At 38.4% G+C, this 19,125-nt stretch overlaps 1 protein-coding gene across 1 annotated transcript in view; it reads right to left on the bottom strand.

Moving 5' to 3' along the window:
• Positions 1-11,353: 11,353 nt before the first annotated feature.
• Positions 11,354-19,125, bottom strand: part of cacng2a (calcium channel, voltage-dependent, gamma subunit 2a) — a 54,134-nt gene continuing 46,362 nt past the window's right edge. The window contains exons 3-4 of the mRNA XM_056753000.1: positions 15,149-15,289; positions 11,354-13,326 (exon numbers count right to left, since the gene is read on the bottom strand). Of these exons, the coding sequence (XP_056608978.1) occupies positions 12,782-13,326; positions 15,149-15,289 (686 nt within the window). The 3' untranslated portion in view covers positions 11,354-12,781. The remainder of the gene's footprint in view (positions 13,327-15,148; positions 15,290-19,125) is intronic.

Raw genomic sequence — 19,125 nt, 5'->3', positions numbered from 1 at the left:
GCAGGATACGAATCAATAGGAGACTTGTAGATCCTGCTGACTCTGTGAAATTCCCAGCCTTGAGGTGCTTAGTCGATAATGAATGCTGTGTATACCTTAATTGGTATTGTACATTCACAAGGTTTCTCTAGAGGACAAAAGTTTATTCAGAATGAGGTTTAAGCCAATCTTGGCCTGTTAAGTTTAAGCAGATGGAGAGTTCTTTGTAAAGCAATAAAACAAGTCTTATTATTTTGTACTCTGTAAAATTAAGCACTGTGACTGCAGTTTTATTCTATTGCCAGGGCAGTTGAGGATAGTGTTGGGAGTTATGTCATGTTTCTCTCTGATGTCTATACCAAAGGGCTGTATGTGATTGTATATGTCAAACAGCTGGCTCTCCCTCTGGCTTCTCACCCCATTATTACATCACTGGATAAGGGCTGCCCTGGACTGCAATTGCTATCATTTCCCCCTAATTTTCATAAGAAAATACCTTTATATTTTATGGTTTAAAAATTTTGTCCTTGAAAATTTAGCTGAAAACTTGCAGAAGGGTTTGCACTGCATCTCTCTGAGCATTAGGGGGCATTGCGTGTGGGCCGCGGGTTTTGTTTACGACCAGAGGGCACTCGCCTAATTAAGCCTTTTTGTCCTCATTGACTCGTTGCAAAACTGCTTCCCCATCATTTCACAGTGTAATAAGAATCCTGTAACCTCTTCAGCCGTATTTAGACCTCATCCTAACAGCGTCAAGCATGCACAGTAATTCTGTGCTCCTGATGAGAATCTCCTCACCCACCCAACCTTCCAGCAATATTTATAAAGCTGAATCAAAGATCACTCATTGACGAGCTTAGACCTTGGGGTGTTGTCATCACATTTTGTTGCTTGTTCAAAGGCAGAGGCTTAAACTTCAACAGACTGTTGTAACCTCACACCAGAGAAAGGGAGTCAGGAGGGAGAAAGAGGAAAGACGCTTTGGAATTATAAGACGCAAACCATCAGAGAGACATAGAGCTTAACTAGATTTCTCTTGGAGAAACAATAATGATGGAGTGTAATAAAAAATAGAAGCTTTGAGATGAAAGGGCTAAAGCGGTATGTCATAGTGGCTGAGGGGCAAGTCAGTGAAATCACTGCATTGTTCCCCACTGTGTGCACTTACATAAGAAGCTCTGGTAGGGCGTACAGTTCTTCCCCTATCTTCTCTTCAAACCCCCCTCCTCCCCTTCTTCTCTCACGTCCTGACTACTCTTATAATTCGTTATAATTTATTACAATTATATAGCGCTGTTCTGGACACTCAAAGCGCTTTACATGGAGAGTGCAATTCTCCTCAACCACTACCAATGTGCAGCATCCACCTGGATGATGCGACGGCGGCCAAACTCTTTACATCAGCCTGTTTATTCTCTCTAAATGTGCTGCTTAAAGTCAGTCACCATCACACTTGTATGTAGCATATGATTCATTCAAATAGATGCACCATATGTTGCCACAATGTTTGAGTTTATGATGTTAATATTTTTTATTTTCACATTTTGCCTATCATATTTTAGTATTCATTTTCTGCAAATTGCGGGTAATGTATATTATTTTTGTTTTCTGAATAAGAGAGGACAGTCCTTGGCAAGTGTGCCTGACTGCAGCCCTAATGCACAAGTGCTGCACTGTGGAATCTGTATTCAGAGTTGGTTCCTATGGACACAGCAACAGCATCACCAGACTCTTGAGTAGAAGAGACGCCCACAGCGCACTTTCACATCTACACACTAGAGGACGTAAAATATCCCTCTGTCTGCGCGTGGAACAAGAGTACTGCCTTAATCTGTTATAATTATAAAATATATTTCAGTCAATTTGTTTATTTACTAGCTACTTTATTTTATATATCAATAATTACTTGGCACATTATTTTAATTTCATTTTAATGTTTGTAATTATTGTATACCTTTTGATATATGTTTAATGCTTTGGCAATATTGTAAAAACACACAATCAATAAAGTAGAGAGAGAGAGAGAGAGAGAGAGACAGAGAGAGAGTGAGAGAGAGAGAGAGTGTGTGAGAGAGATAGAGACAACACAACTCAACACTTACAGGACAACACACACAAACTCACACTGTCACCCTCATTGATATGTTTGAATAAAACTGTTTTTCTGTTTATACTGATATGTATATATATATTTTTTTACTTATAGACTTTTAATTTTATTCTATCTAATTTTTATCTTAATCTGTATTTGTGCATGTTTATATTTAATTTTGTGCTTTGGCAATGTAAAATTTTCTTTTATCATGCCAATAAAGCTCCTTTGAATCTTGAATCTAGAGAGAGGCAGAGAGAGAGAGAGAGAGACAGAGAGAGAGAGATAGAGAGAGAGAGAGTGTGTGAGAGAGATAGAGAGAGACAGAGAGAGAGAGAGAGAGAGAGAGAGTGTGTGTGAGAGAGATAGAGAGAGACAGAGTGTGAGAGAGAGAGACATAGAGAGAGAGATAGAGAGAGAGAGATAGAGAGAGACAGAGAGAGAGAGAGAGAGAGAGAGAGTGTGTGTGTGAGAGAGATAGAGAGAGACAGAGTGTGAGAGAGAGAGACATAGAGAGAGAGATAGAGAGAGAGAGACAGAGAGAGAGAGAGAGAGAGTGTGTGTGAGAGAGATAGAGAGAGACAGAGTGTGAGAGAGAGAGACATAGAGAGAGAGATAGAGAGAGAGAGAGAGAGAGACAGAGAGAGAGAGATAGAGAGAGAGAGTGTGTGTGAGAGAGATAGAGAGAGACAGAGTGTGAGAGAGAGAGACATAGAGAGAGAGATAGAGAGAGAGAGAGAGAGAGAGAGAGAGAGAGAGAGAGAGAGAGAGAGAGAGAGAGAGAGAGAGAGAGAGAGAGAGAGAGAGAGAGAGAGAGAGAGAGAGAGAGAGAGAGAGAAGGTTTCTGGGCGATATGGTGGGGCGAAAATAACCACGTTTTTACTTCATAGATATAAAATGTGATTAATCCGGTTAAAACATCCGTGTAACAATAAAACAATAATTTGCCCTTTTTCTGAGTTATTTCTGAGTTTGAGGTGGAAAATATCCTAAATCCGATGGGTCTGGAAAGCAGCACAGCAGTAGATTTGAGTGAAATAACATTCAGCCAATCACAAGTGAGTGTTATGAGCGAATCATCTCTCGTGCACGCGTGTCTGTTTGAGGTTCTCTTGATCCTTTTCTTTTTCACCGCTTTTTATATGTGTGTAAATGAACGTTACATGCACGTTAGAAAGTATTACTACGCCCATCTTTAAAGCACGGAGTGTAAGTAATCGTAAAGTTATATTTCCAATTACAGTGTTGTGATTATAAACTGGTCTGATAATATCATTCCACATTAAAGCAAACTTGTTTTGCGCTGAATACTTTGTTTCTACCACATTTCACTTTGTCCTGGTGTTTAGGAAAGGCAGGCTGTCACATCTCTGACAGAGAAGGGGGGAGATTGCGCGGCCTGTAAAGCAAAATGTATACAGGTATGATTTGTCTAGTCAAAAACTATACATTATTTATGCATCACAGGAAATGATTGGTTTGTGAAAGATTTCTTTACATAGTTTAGCAAGTCCTGAACATAAGTCCAGGTTAGGCTTCATATGAAATCAACCTTTGTTACAAAACTGATGATTAAAATGATTGGATTTAGGAATGTAGGAGGTTCATTCAGACATGGAGCTGGCAGCTGTCAAATTGATGTTATCAAAGAGGGATTACTCCTCCAGAGTCTAAGTATATTATGAGATTTTGCTAGTAAAGGCAAAGATGATCAAAGTGGTAACCATAGTAACCATTTTAAATACTTTACCTTACACATTCAATAAAAATGTAACCAAAACTTTTGTTGTTGAGAAACGTGATATGCATCAACTTCCCCCAAAGGATCAGTCTACGTTTCATGATATATTCTGAAATGTACTCTTATCATAAGATGTGGCGTGTGAAGCTGTTTGAATGGTTAATGGTTAGACAGTTGGCTTTGGTAATTTGGCCTTACACAAGTGTGGTCAGCTCTGGAGACACAGAGAGTAGCTGCAAGAACATGCCTTAAGTATTCCTAGCCAGAAGGGGGCAGCATATTCCTTGGGTCTCTCATATGCAGATCCCACACAGTCTCCCTGTGTCCCGCTATATCTTATCTCACTCTCCACACTGATCACACGGCACTGCAGAGAGACACACAAGATACGTTTTATCACCACAACAGGAGATAATAGGTAGAGAAACAGATGCTGGTGGATAGACATACACTATGTTTGCTATTGCATACTACTAGTGCTAGTATGGCTGCAGTGTGTAGTGTGTATGCCATGGACAGTATGCACTTTTTTGTGTGTGCATAGAATAATCAGATGACCTAATATGCTAATTATTTTAACAAAGTTGAATTATCTGTTTAATCATACTGTCAAAATTAAAACAAAAAATATGCCTACTGTTTACATAGTCAGTCAAAAAAACAGTGTATGCTGCACAATATGGTAAGCTGGTATTCTTACATGGGGTTAACAAAGGCATGGGTTTGATTCTCAATGAACACATGGACACATTAAAAGTATACAGAATTACTTGGGCTTCCACTTAATTAGGGCCCAAGAACATCCGGTGCTGTGCTCGAAGCCATTGAAAACGGTCCAAATGACTTATAGGATGATTTTTCATGTTCGCTTCTTACAGAAACTCTCTAAATTAAAATGATGTTTGTCGCATTGTGAGGCTGTCAACCGTCACACCGTCCAGTAAAATGAAGACTTTTTTACATAGGCGAACGTGCTTTACCAGCGGTCATCTTCTGTCTTTGACTGAATACAGACCGGACGTTTTTGCGCTGCCTCAGATTTTACCACCACTGTGAATAGATTCTGTTGCACTGAAAGTCATTTTATATTAACGTGTCTGCCAAATGCATAAATGTATCTATTACTAACATATCCATGCAGAGTGACAGGAAATAAGAATGGAGGGTGAGAAGAGAGAGTGTGAGGTGTCAAATGGAGAGCTAGCAGGAAGAAGAAGGCTGGAGACAGGTAGACAGTCACTGACAGGTACACAGCAAGGGGCTAATACCTAACATCATGTCTCACAGCAAGATGCAGATATTGACACTCTGGATAAGAGCTGGGAATAACAGAGAGAGAGAGAGTGAGAGAGAGAACCAATGGAAATGGAATTGAATAAAGATTTGGGCTGTAGAGCGAAAAAGACACACACAGACAATACTCGATTTCAGAGTTGACAGTTCGTGCCTCACGGCCACAGAAGAGAATCGTTGGAGAAGGAAATGTAGGTCTTGCTGGATGCCCTCAGCCACAGCGCCAGCATCCTTACAAAAAATCCTGACACCACACACACACACACAGACTAATATTTCTGCTTTAGTGGGTTGTTACTCTGAGTAGATCAAAATAATATGAACATTTTAACATATTTGCATTAAGTAAAACTCATATTTCATTGCTGCAAAAAAATAAAAACAACCTTGGAAAACATTAAGAGATCATTCTAGTTTTGCCTTTAATATGGATTTCTGCATGTATTCTGGCTATTCCAGTCCAGTGTCTGTTGAAGTCAACAGTAATTACATGAAGTCACCCGACAGCAATGTAAAAGACTGAGGGAATGCACTGACGCATGAAAGTTGTGAAAAATAGGCTGATTTCATCATATTGATTTTTATAAGATCCTAAAATACAAATAAAAGCAGTTTTGTGGTTAAACATGAATATGAATGTGTTTTCTTTGCAATAGGGGAGAGCTGCTTTCCGCTCAGTAACTCAAAAATATTTGTGTTTGATTAATCATATTTTTATAACACAAATACTTAGTTTGTTTAAAGATTGTTCCCAATTACAGCAAAAGTGACAGGAATACAAATGTTAAAGCTTACCCCATGGGTGGGTTCATTGTTACAGACAGAGGGTAAGTAACACTTGCTATAACTCTGTTTGAACACAAATAAATCAATATTATTCTATCTGCAAACAAGATATGGATAATGTTTGTACATCTGTCTATATTAGATATCCATACATCTATCATCCAGCCATCCCTCATATAACCATTCTTCTATGGATCAATACATATGGATTGATATGAGAAAATGCTGCACAATTATAATGAAAAATTATTAAATGTGTAAATTGTGTAAAACATTTAGTTAACAAGAGCCATATACACTGCTGGTCCCCCAAAAAGTCACCACCTGGATTTAGCACAGCAAATAGATAAGAGCCTCCCATTGGATTGGAGGTCTAGGTTCAGCAACGTTACGTGCCCAGTGAATGAGGTCAGCCGACTACCTGAATATACTGAATGACCAGGTTATTCCATCAATGTGTTTTTCTTCCCTCATGGTACAGGCATAAACCAAGATGACAATGCCAGGATTCTTTGGGCTCAAATTGTGAAAGAGTGGTTCAGGGAGCATGAGGCATCATTTTCACACATGGATTGGCCACCACAGAGTCCAGACCTTAACAGAAATTGAGAATCTTTGGGATGTTTGAAGACTCAATACAAGATCTTGGTGAAAAATGAATGCAACTCTGGACGGGAATACATTTCAGAAGCTTATGCAACAGGGCGAATGCGTGCCGTAATCAAAGCTGAAGGTGGTCCAATGAAATATTTGAGTGTGTGACTTTTTTCGGAAGGGCAGTGTAAGTCGCACATGCAATGAAAAGATCTGTCTGTAATATACGAATAAATGTGAAAGTGTATCACCCGTGCAATACAGTTTGGTAGCTGCATTAGACAGAGCCACTTGTTTTTGTAAAGTGCGTGTGTCGTTGTGCTTGTTCGTGTGTGAGGTTAACTAATGTAGCACCACTATATGTTATCGTTTTTTTTTTTTTTTTGATTAAAACTTGTTTTACAGCTGCATTTAGTCCATTGATCTAGAACCCTAGGATCTGCGTGATGTGGGAAAAAACATGGAATGAATCACAAAAGCGAATCCTCCTATTTAAATAACACCTAGTCCTATTAAGCAAATCATATGGCCCTAATTTGTCCATTTGTATAACGTGATAGGTCCAGTGTGTACATTTTTTGGAGGATCTTCTGACAGAAATGCAATATACATTACTATGTCTTCAGGGGTGTACAAAGACCTCACACAATGAAGCATTGTTTTTATGGTTAAAAGTGTTATCAATATGGATATTTCTCTTAAACAAATGCATCGATTCGCTTCCCTTTAATGTCCTTTTTCAGTTACCTGTCTATTTATGTAATGACCTGCCATTGTGTTTTTGTAAGATGATAACAGACGTATACTTGTGCTACAACTGTTTGGCCTGTGCTACAAAACTTTTAACCTCTGTAGCACCGGTGCTATGTGCAAAAAAGTTAACATACAGCCCTGGTTGCTAGAAGTGGCTTACATGTTTTAATATAGTGCTGTGTTTATAGGCAACAAGAAGCAAATAATATAGGGTTGGATTTGGTGACCTACACACCTAACTGAGAAATCGAAACATATGATGAAGAAATTTACTTTCATGCTGCCAAAACACTTTTGTCCAATATCTGTATGAATACATATCAAAACTTATCACAAATTCACAGATGACTGTCATCTGACAATGAGAGAAAAGAACTGAAAGCACAAAGTGCTGAGTTTTGTAATACTATGTAAAACATCCATGTCACAATTAACCCAGCGTTAGTTTGTGCCCCTTGCTCACCCCTATTCAAGATTTGCAAACACTGCATCTGAAAGTGAATGCAAATAAAAAGACAATACTTTCATTTGGAATTTGTGAAACAAAACGAACAACTACCTAGTGGTGTCTTAGTTTTCCGGCATCTGTATGAATATATATGAACAGATACATCAGTAATTTATAAAGTATTAGACTGTCTACCTTAAAGAGGCAGCAAATACACTGGTTCACGTACTGCCAGTCCACAGACGAAGAGACAGCGACTCATTTAGGAGAAACTGAAGAGTGAGAGTGTTCATTAATCAGTTGCTAATCTTGATCTTGGGAACGAAGAGGCTATTAACCGATGATTGATTTGTCTGTTTAAATCTGTTGATTTTCTATCTTTTTTTGCCTTTTTTCAAATTATTGTAATGAGGAGAAAGAGGGAATTTGATTTGCCGGGAAGAGAGATGAGATTAATGGAAAAGTTGATGCGCAAGATGTCAGAATGTGATGGAGGAGGAAAAGGACAGAGCAAGTGATGAATGTGTAAGAGAGAGAGAGAGAGAGAAGAAAGGAGCGAGGGCAATAGACGGAGGGATAGGGAGTGGGTGTAGTATGCAAGTAGATAATTCACAGAGGGAGAAAAAATGAGAGATTGTGCAGGGGAGGCAAATTAAGGACAAGTATGTTGGCCCAACAAGATGGAGAGAGATGGATGAGTGAATATAGAGAGTGGGAGAACGAGGGAAGCATTTTAATTCAGAGTAATGGAAAAAAATGCATAAAACACTGCTTGTTTGTGGTTGTAATTTCTTACACTCTCTGCTTTCTCTGTCGAGGGAAGACTCACAAAATGGCTGTCGCCTATAGATGGCTCGGATTTCTGCACAGAATAAGAGGGCATACATTTAATATGCGTCAGAAAATTTTCTCCAGCATTACCACAGAGACTACAAGATTCATTTCTCACAATAAAGCTTGTTGTCTTGATTGACATATTCTCAGATTAAGCATGAATATGTGCTTAGTTAAAAGAACTAATTCTCAAAATAAAACGGAAGGCTGCTCTCTGAAGCAATTCTTTCCCACACACAAATCCTGGTACCTGTTTTACACGCATCTTCGAGGAAAACCTGCAGGGGCGTTGAATCATGAAAGCGAAGCTTTGAAAGTTGTGAAAAATAGGCTGATTTCATCATATTGATTTTTATAAGATCCTAAAATACAAATAAAAGCAGTTTTGTGGTTAAACATGAATATGAATGTGTTTTCTTTGCAATAGGGGAGAGCTGCTTTCCGCTCAGTAACTCAAAAATATTTGTGTTTGATTAATCATATTTTTATAACACAAATACTTAGTTTGTTTAAAGATTGTTCCCAATTACAGCAAAAGTGACAGGAATACAAATGTTAAAGCTTACCCCATGGGTGGGTTCATTGTTACAGACAGAGGGTAAGTAACACTTGCTATAACTCTGTTTGAACACAAATAAATCAATATTATTCTATCTGCAAACAAGATATGGATAATGTTTGTACATCTCTCTATATTAGATATCCATACATCTATCATCCAGCCATCCCTCATATAACCATTCTTCTATGGATCAATACATATGGATTGATATGAGAAAATGCTGCACAATTATAATGAAAAATTATTAAATGTGTAAATTGTGTAAAACATTTAGTTAACAAGAGCCATATACACTGCTGGTCCCCCAAAAAGTCACCACCTGGATTTAGCACAGCAAATAGATAAGAGCCTCCCATTGGATTGGAGGTCTAGGTTCAGCAACGTTACGTGCCCAGTGAATGAGGTCAGCCGACTACCTGAATATACTGAATGACCAGGTTATTCCATCAATGTGTTTTTCTTCCCTCATGGTACAGGCATAAACCAAGATGACAATGCCAGGATTCTTTGGGCTCAAATTGTGAAAGAGTGGTTCAGGGAGCATGAGGCATCATTTTCACACATGGATTGGCCACCACAGAGTCCAGACCTTAACAGAAATTGAGAATCTTTGGGATGTTTGAAGACTCAATACAAGATCTTGGTGAAAAATGAATGCAACTCTGGACGGGAATACATTTCAGAAGCTTATGCAACAGGGCGAATGCGTGCCGTAATCAAAGCTGAAGGTGGTCCAATGAAATATTTGAGTGTGTGACTTTTTTCGGAAGGGCAGTGTAAGTCGCACATGTAATGAAAAGATCTGTCTGTAATATACGAATAAATGTGAAAGTGTATCACCCGTGCAATACAGTTTGGTAGCTGCATTAGACAGAGCCACTTGTTTTTGTAAAGTGCGTGTGTCGTTGTGCTTGTTCGTGTGTGAGGTTAACTAATGTAGCACCACTATATGTTATCGTTTTTTTTTTTTTTTTTGATTAAAACTTGTTTTAATCAAAAAAAATGCATAAAACACTGCTTGTTTGTGGTTGTAATTTCTTACACTCTCTGCTTTCTCTGTCGAGGGAAGACTCACAAAATGGCTGTCGCCTATAGATGGCTCGGATTTCTGCACAGAATAAGAGGGCATACATTTAATATGCGTCAGAAAATTTTCTCCAGCATTACCACAGAGACTACAAGATTCATTTCTCACAATAAAGCTTGTTGTCTTGATTGACATATTCTCAGATTAAGCATGAATATGTGCTTAGTTAAAAGAACTAATTCTCAAAATAAAACGGAAGGCTGCTCTCTGAAGCAATTCTTTCCCACACACAAATCCTGGTACCTGTTTTACACGCATCTTCGAGGAAAACCTGCAGGGGCGTTGAATCATGAAAGCGAAGCTTTTAAGATGCCGCTTGTGGTAGAAAGCTGGAAGCTTGGAGTGGTATGTTTTATTACAAACCTGTGTTCTGTGTCTCGCAAACAGTGACTGTATTCCACTACATGTCCTTGCTTTTTCACCCGCATTTTGCTCGACTCTTTTGTGGAACTTGCAGGTGCGCTGTGTTCTGGCGAAGCAAAAGTGAGCGGCTTACCGTGATGTTGTGATATAAACTGGCATCGAACACAAAAGAAAAAATTGAACTGTACAGGTCACTCTTCCTGAAAAATTTGAAGGCACTGTTAACAAAAAACAAGTTGCGCTGTTCTACATAACCAAGTGAACAAATTGTACCGTAGAGACAGAGTTGTGAATCAGTTTCCAATTCATGAAAATCAAATGCTTTATTTACAAATCTGACTGTTTCAGTTCAAGTTCAGGTCAGGGAATAACAGCTTGGGGGTCACAAAGCTATTGTATGATTACAAGAAAAGCGTAAATACCATTATGTTACCTGCTTGACCTAGCTTTTTAAACCGTAAAAGCGTTAGTCCTCATTCATTGTAATTACTGCAAAACTGTTTGTATTCCACAGAAGAAATGTCAAATGACATAAGAGTGTGCCAATAATGACATTTACATACAAATCCACATGAATTATACTGCAATGGATACATTACACACTTAAGAGACTGTTTCCCACATTTAGATTAGCCTGGAACAGATGAGTAATTACGTGGCCTGTTACTTTGCTTCCCCACTGTTACTTACTCATGTCTGACTCATCTGGAAAGCCTCATGCTCGCACACAACAATGCCTGCCTTCCCGCTGGTTTAAATGATGCTTGAAACCTCGTCAGGTGCGTGAGGTTTTGAGTGATGTATCAACACAGAGAAGCAGCGAGTTTGTTCCCCCTTGGGTTTGTCTTTTTATTCATCAGGACTTGATGCATCCAAGTTTAGGATCATTCTGTTTTGGCACCTTTAGATTTCATTTCAAATAAAACGACACATTAAAATGACTAAGGCGTGTGATTCTGAGAAAAATAAACCAATGAAAGAAATACATGTACTTACAAAGAAATAACTCAGAATTAAAAAAGCATTTCTGTTGTCATTTGTTTGGTTTATCACCAAAGTATAATATCATAATGAGAAAACCAAAACAAAAAGAGCACACAAAACATTAATATTTAACTTTTTTAACATCGCTTTTCCCTTTATAATAATCATTATCCTTTAAAACTTAAGTTTCAAGAGCAGGATTGCTGTAAATTTATAGCATGCATTTAATCTTTGTGTTCGTGAGTCACTTAGCTTCGTTTCTCGTAATATTTCGTACTTTTATTTGTCGCTTGCTTTCTCGCAAGTGTTTATTTAGAGTTCTGCATCCTCTTCTTTCCCTCCTCCCCTCCTCCTTCCTTTATTTTCGTCTCGGCAGTCATTTCTGGAGTCTTTTAGCGAACTCTGACCCCTTTCGTTGCGGTGAAGGGGTTCGACATACGCGCTGTTTTTCCTCGCTCCTATGACGACCGAAAGTGAGAGGAAAACAAAAGGAAGCAAACAGGGACTGAGAAAAAGATGAGAAGGTTCTTTTAAAAGAATAGAATTTTGTCTAAGGTTGAATGTCTTAGTCTGTTGTTGCAGCAGCATTGCAGTGAAGATTCTCTTGTGATGTCATCCATCATCCACGGTCGCTCGGGGACCCCTGTCTCTTCCAACACCAAACAACAGCGGTATTTCCTTTTCTTGTTTTTTTTTTTCCTCAGAAAAGTCTTGAATATTATGTTAATTTATTTATAAAATTAATACATACATATATATACTATATGTATATATATTGTACCTTTTGTAAGAGATTGCAGACTGGGCTATTACTTACTGAATACCCTACTGCAAAGGTTCACAGTTTTTATGCACATAACAAATGAACATAAATATGATGAATACATTGGAAAGGGGAAGAACGCTATGAGAGAGCTGTAGCTTGTTCCATGTAGACCGACAAGAGTAGTGAAATGTTTTTTTTTAACAAAAAAAGATGTCAAATCCACACCACAAGCTACAGCTCCCATGTCACAGGCTGAATGAACCCTTCTGCAAACCTCGCATTACCTTTCTCCATTTAAAACCAGACTTATTTTGTCAATGGCAAATGGCAAAATCATGCATACATGTGTAATCTTTGATCGAAAAGTAAAAATCCTCCCTTTTCCTCATAGTCATGAAAACTCATGGTACATGAAGTTTGATCTGTAATACTTTGGGCCTCATCTCCACCTCAGCCCTGCTCCTTTCTCCCCGCTATCTGTATGGGGGGAGGTTGTGCCTCATACAGGGGTGGTACGTCGGTTGGCTGTGTTAGTGTGGGATGAGTCTTTTAGGTCCTTCTGGATGCAGTTGTGGACCTGCAGGAAGTTGTGGTCCCTCTCGGAATTGTAGGTTGTGGTGGGGGTGCCTTGACCGGTCTTTAGGGTGTCTCCCCCGCGGGTGAGCGTGTACATTGAGATCTCGGTGGAAGGCAGCGCTCCGAAACCTTTCAAGCCCACCGGCGAGGCGTCGCGGGAGTGTGACGGGTCTGTGGAGCGGGACGAGGAGCGGGAACGGCGTCGATAGCGGTACCGGTAGCTCGGGATGCGTGTGATGGCCGAGCCCTGCAGGTAATCTGCGGCTCGCGCGCCTGCGCGCAACTCTCGATGCCGGTCGATAAACATGTGCACGGCCAACACGCCCACCATCTCAGCCATGATAAAGGACAAAGCACCAAAGTAGAAACTCCAGCCGTACGAGTAGCTGTTTTTCTTGGAGTCGCTCTTTGAGGGATCCCCCGCATTGGCTGATATGTACACGATCATGCCAATGATGTTACTGAGGCCTGTGGAGAAGATGGGAGACATTTTAATGCTTTGCAGAGAACCTAAAATAATATTTTTTTTAGAAATGACATGAATGGATTTGGAATTGTAAAGTATGTAAGGTGTACATTTAATTGGTTTGTGAGATCGAACCTACGACCTAAGTGTAACTAGAGCAAAATAAACTACCCCATACTGACTAATTTCACAACATGGACTCATTACTTTTCATGTGAATTAGACAGTATATTGCTGTTAAAATTGTTAATTCAACTTCACATATATGGTGAAACGAATGACCGAAATGAAAATTTGTGCATCGAAACATATTTTGACAGATGCACATTTAGAGACTGAAACATCTATGATGCATTTGGGTAGTTGACAAATAAACCAAACTTGTGTCCAATGTTGTGACAGTCAAATTTAGATAACAATGAAGATAAATCTCACCTATAAATATTAATAATATAAAATAATATATTATTAACAGTTTATTTTGTATGTTTTTTGCAGTCACACCATAGGACAGATTTATAGTTTATTTGTCAACTAACCATATATGATGCTTTGTGGATGACACAATGACCTGTTTCACCCCAAATTCGCAAACCTGATCTCATCAAAAATTTAAACATTTTTCGAGGTGGCTAATTTGTATGAATTCTTATGATGTGAATCGTACAAAAAGGTACGACTATTCGAAAAAAGCAATACTGAAGCCCCTCCCCTAAATCTAACGCCACTGGCGAGAAAGCAAATTGTACTAAAACATACAAATAAGATTTCACAAAAATTAACCATCTTATAAAATAGTTTGGAATTTCTGTGAGGTTATGTTGCTGGAATGCACAGAAAAACTTCTAAAGTAAGTCTTGTCTTGCAAAAAATGCAAAATAGGAAAAATATATAATAAAGAAAAAAAGAAAAATATAAATATTATATTTATGACGAGTCACAAAACTTTTCACAGTTCACATATGCCATTTGTTAGTGCACCTCAAAGTAAAATTTAGACCCTTTATGTAAATGCCAACTAAATAGCAAGATTAACAGACGAATACACAATATCCCACATATGCTTTAACCCCCAAGTCATAAACTAAAAATTGCTTTAATTTGTCAGGGTGAGGAAGTAAATGAGAAGCTTGATCTTAAAATCAGAGATTGGAGTGGGTGACCCACAGGAACATGATCTGTGGCTCATTGCTGACTTCAGTCACACCGTGCTCGAGTTGTGTGTGACAGACTGAAACCACAATGATGGATCACTGGGAAAGTGTGTCAGGGACACCATATTTTTAGAGTTTAATCCCAAAAGGCTTCTGTACGCCTAGCAACAGAATCAGGAGCAAAGAGAGACAGAAAAAAAATCGACTTGCTAACTGGCAACTGTATAGAACTTTAAAAAAGTCTTGTGAGAGACTAAATTAGCTGAAGAGTTGTGCCACTTTCATGCGTTTTTAGCGCAAAAAAGCGAGTCTTATTCACAACCACCCACAATTCAGTTAAACCAGCCACTTGATGCATTGCAAAATCATATTTAAACTGAGTCATTGTCGTTCGTTTCTGTGTTAACACACCTCCGTTCTGTGTGCATTACGTAGGCGGTAAATGGAATTTGATTTAGTTGTTTGTGTTTGTTTCTAGCGATCAGCAGTAATTCACAAGATGGAGAAGGACACTATACCCAGGCTATACTCGTAACTACACAAAGTACGCCTGATAGTGGATGTCTGCCACATCCATCAAAAGAATTTGAACCCAGATGTCCGTACCATCAACTCTTGTGTTCATCATAAGGGTCTCGCGGCTCTACAAAATCGTTTAACGTGGACTCACCTGCAGACACGAAGAGGATGCCTGCGCTAAGGATGATATTGTGGCGAGACTTGTAGAACTCACTGGCAGCTATACACAGGCCACCCATGAAGAGCAGGATGACGCTGAGGATGGGGAAGATACTTGACGCTCGCACGGCCCCTACAGATGGAGAGAGAAAGGGAAATACAGAGAAAATGTTAAATCCAGGCTGTCACTTGTTGAATGGGTCTGAGTTCATAACACGGTGTGAGAAGGAAAACGAGATGGAGAGAGAAAGCGAGCTGTCATTTCGACTGATTTTAGCAGCTGTTCTTCTCAGTGTCGAGCAACACAACCAATCAACACTTTGCCAGTAGAGTAAACAGCTCGCACAACCTCTATAACGCTCATGCAAGAGCCATCTGAGGTCAAGAGTCCCACTTATCACTCCCAACATTTTACAGTTATATTTTTCTCTCAAATTTACAAAATGTTTTTCATGACTTTAACAAAAGTTGATTGGAAATGAGTAATCTTCTTAAGGAAAAGTTTGTCAGACATGTAAGAAACCTATCTCAACTTTCCCTTTTTTGGTCTATTTTTCTCACGTTTTTTATTTTAATCTTTCCTTCTGAATTCTTAATCCTTACTCTCTTATCCTTTAATCTTACCTCTCTTCTTCCTTCATCCAAAATACTTGATATGCAAAGTTATGCTTTCATTAGGCTAGTTACATTTTCACCGCTTCATCTAGTTTGCAAACTCAGCAAGTCTCTCTCTCTCTCTCTCTCTCTCTCGTTTGGACAGCATGACAACACTGTGAACTTGTGCTTGTTTGAAGATTACATCAATACAAGTAAAAAGACATTGCAAGTTGTAATTCAATACTATAATATACTATAATATTTTACTTGCGCCATAATGCGCGGTGCTTCAAACGTCATCTCATTTGCGGCATGTGTTATATAAGTTGAGATGGTTTCCTTATGCATTCGCTGAAGTTCTTTCCCCTCTAGAGAAACTTAAATGAGACTTCACTCGAAGTGATGAACGGCATTTTAATTTTCTTTCGCCTTGTTCTGTCCATTCCTATCCGTCTCCTTCTCTCTGTTTTTCTCCCTGTCCACACAATGTAAAGGAGACTGTTATAATTTCCTGTCCCTTTCTTAGGCGTTCATTTCCCACTTTTTTTCTATGAATAAGACTATGAGGCCAGAATTTGTGCTCCTCCTTCTCTTGGTTTAAAATGCAACTTCACATAAAATAAACACATTATCAACAAATTATTGTGCAGTGTTGACTAGAACAACACATTCTTATTATTGTGAATTCGATCAGTCCAATGCACTTTGGGATGACTGAAGTGCTATATAACCGCTGAAGAACCATACAGGGGGTTTCCAGGTTCTTTATACGGAAACGTTGCTATATAGCACTTCGGTCACCCCAAAGAACCTCTGAAGAACCACCGAAGCATTTTTTTAGAGTGTTGAGTCGAACTTTTACAAAATAAAAAAATACTTTGTCTTTATCCTTCCATATACAGTATATACTGTATATATATATTATGGGTCAAAGACGAAAAAGGGTTTAAACATAAAAACAATAAATGTACTACTGCTTTAAATTGTTGTTGTTAAAAAAGTTTTCGGTTTATTTACTCAATTTAATTTTGTTTTGTGTTTTCCTGGGCAAAAACTAAATTTCATACATTTTTTCCCTGACAAACAGAAGATGATTACTAAAATATCATTCAGTGTAACAAAATTGCTAATAAGTTTTTTTTTAATTGCCACTATGCTAGGTTTTGCACATTTGTCATTAACATTTTTTTTACTATAGTAAAACACAATATTTGTACATGAATATCTGAATGACAATGTAACATTATTTATTATTGACATTATATCCTCCACAAGACATTTTAGTTACATTTAATGTACTTTCTGTGGACATTAGATTACTTTTGTAAATTTCTTTTTATGGGGACATATAAATGTCTTTGACCCAATGATATAAAAACACAACATAAATAAAAGTGCATCTTCAGCTGGATGTCCTTGCATGTTCTTTCTCCTGACTTTCCTTCCTCTCTTTCTGTCTCTCTCTCTCTGTAGGGTGTAGAGTTTCTGGGAATGGTGTGATTAAATATTAAGGTGTGCTGGCTGCTGACCCCTGTTCCTGTTGCCCCGTAAGAACCTTCTGCCAAATGTCTCTCTCTCTTTCTCTTACACACTTTCGCCACTCTCACATTAACCAGAGGGGATATTGACAAGGCCAGTCAAAGCATAGAGGGGACACCTGCACCTCCTTCTCATCCATCAGCCTCATTCACAACGGCACTAGAAGGAAAGATGGACGGAGAGAGGAACAGATGCGAGGCAGAAGGTGAAATTGAAAGAAGGAACAGATAATAACCTAAATCTATTGATTTTTGACTTGAGCGTTTAAAGCGACAGTGCTGAAGGTGACAGAAGTGTCCTGAGAGACCAGGATTCTGGGTTGGTTTTCATCCCAGGGGGGAAGCTGCAGTGACTACGCATTTCAGTTGATGTTCTCAAACACTTAGTTAATGAATACTGGCCATAGCTAGATTACACACCACAAATACAATGCAAAGAGCTATGACTCTATACATACTAGAATAATAAATAACAATAAAATGATACTATATAATATGAATAATCTGTATAATATAACAAACAAGATCATTTTCCCAAAACACTGGATCTTTGATAATTATATTGTATGATTATTATAGTTTTCAATGATCTTTCAGCATACATCCTATTTATCCTTTTGTATGTTGGAGAGGAAAAAGGGTTGAGAATATATACAGACTATATATTTGAAGTGACGTTAAAAAGTGTGCAGTGTATGCCGTGCATAAGGGTACCGCACAACGTTTCTTTTTAAAGGGGTCATATGACACGGTTTAAACAAATATTATCGTTTGTTATAATCATTTTCCACATACTGTGCATGTTTGTATCTCCTCTTTGGATTTTTTACAAAGCACATCGCTCTGAAAAGCAAGGTGTGCTATGATTGGCCAGTTAACCAGTGTGTAGTGATTGGTCGAATACTGCAAGCGTGTGTCGGAAATATAACACCTCTTACCATATTTGGAACATCAGGTTCCAAAGCAATTGTACTGACTGGTCGCCCACCTTACTTGCGAATACATTTGGGCGGTCTTAGTCAAATCATACCACGAGCTGACGTAGAATTGTAGAGGTGTGGTTACACGAGGCGTTTCAGGCAGGTCTGGGTGAGCATTCGCTTTTAGATAAAATGCATATTTTTTTCCTAGTTTCCGAAACATTAATTTTTGCAAACTCACATGTCTAATACATGCAAGGACAATTTATAACACACCAAAGACACAGAAAGTATTCACGCCATATGACCACATTAATAAAAAATTATATAATACATTAATTATATACTATACTATATATTATAAAACCTAACAAGAGATTGAAAACAAGTTAAATGACAAGCAGAAGGAGAACAACAATGTCCAAGTGGATACCTATTGGTATATCATTTCATCTCTGTAAATCTTTAAGTTATTTAAACTTCCCTAAAAGGTAGTTTGTATCAAAATATATGATATATAAACGTGTATATCAGTTCACCTCCACATATCTCTGTCGCTTATAAAATAAATCTATTTTTTCTGAATGAGCTTTATAATTACATTCGGGAGAGTCTGAGAAGGTTGTTAAAGTTGTTAAGTCTCCCACTATCACGCATATAAGATAGTTGTCGAGCTCTTCATTATATGTCAGTTGCGTCTTCCCCATATAGCCTAATGTGAGCTGTGCAGTTTGAAGGCCAGGCCCGTGTTCTTCATATAACAGAAGCAAGAGGCGTCTTCTGAAAATAGCACGAGCTGACACGCGCAGCACAGAGCACAGAGAGATTGCATGAGGACAGTGAAACAGCGCGATGATTGACAGTATGACAGAGACGAGAGCGCAAAATAAAAATAATGTAAAAAAATGTCTTTG

The sequence above is a fragment of the Triplophysa dalaica genome, chromosome 7 (genome assembly GCF_015846415.1).
Source record: "Triplophysa dalaica isolate WHDGS20190420 chromosome 7, ASM1584641v1, whole genome shotgun sequence".
Classification (NCBI taxonomy): domain Eukaryota; kingdom Metazoa; phylum Chordata; class Actinopteri; order Cypriniformes; family Nemacheilidae; genus Triplophysa; species Triplophysa dalaica.
Note: the sequence above shows the minus strand (reverse complement) of the source record. Positions and strands in the feature narration are given on the sequence as shown.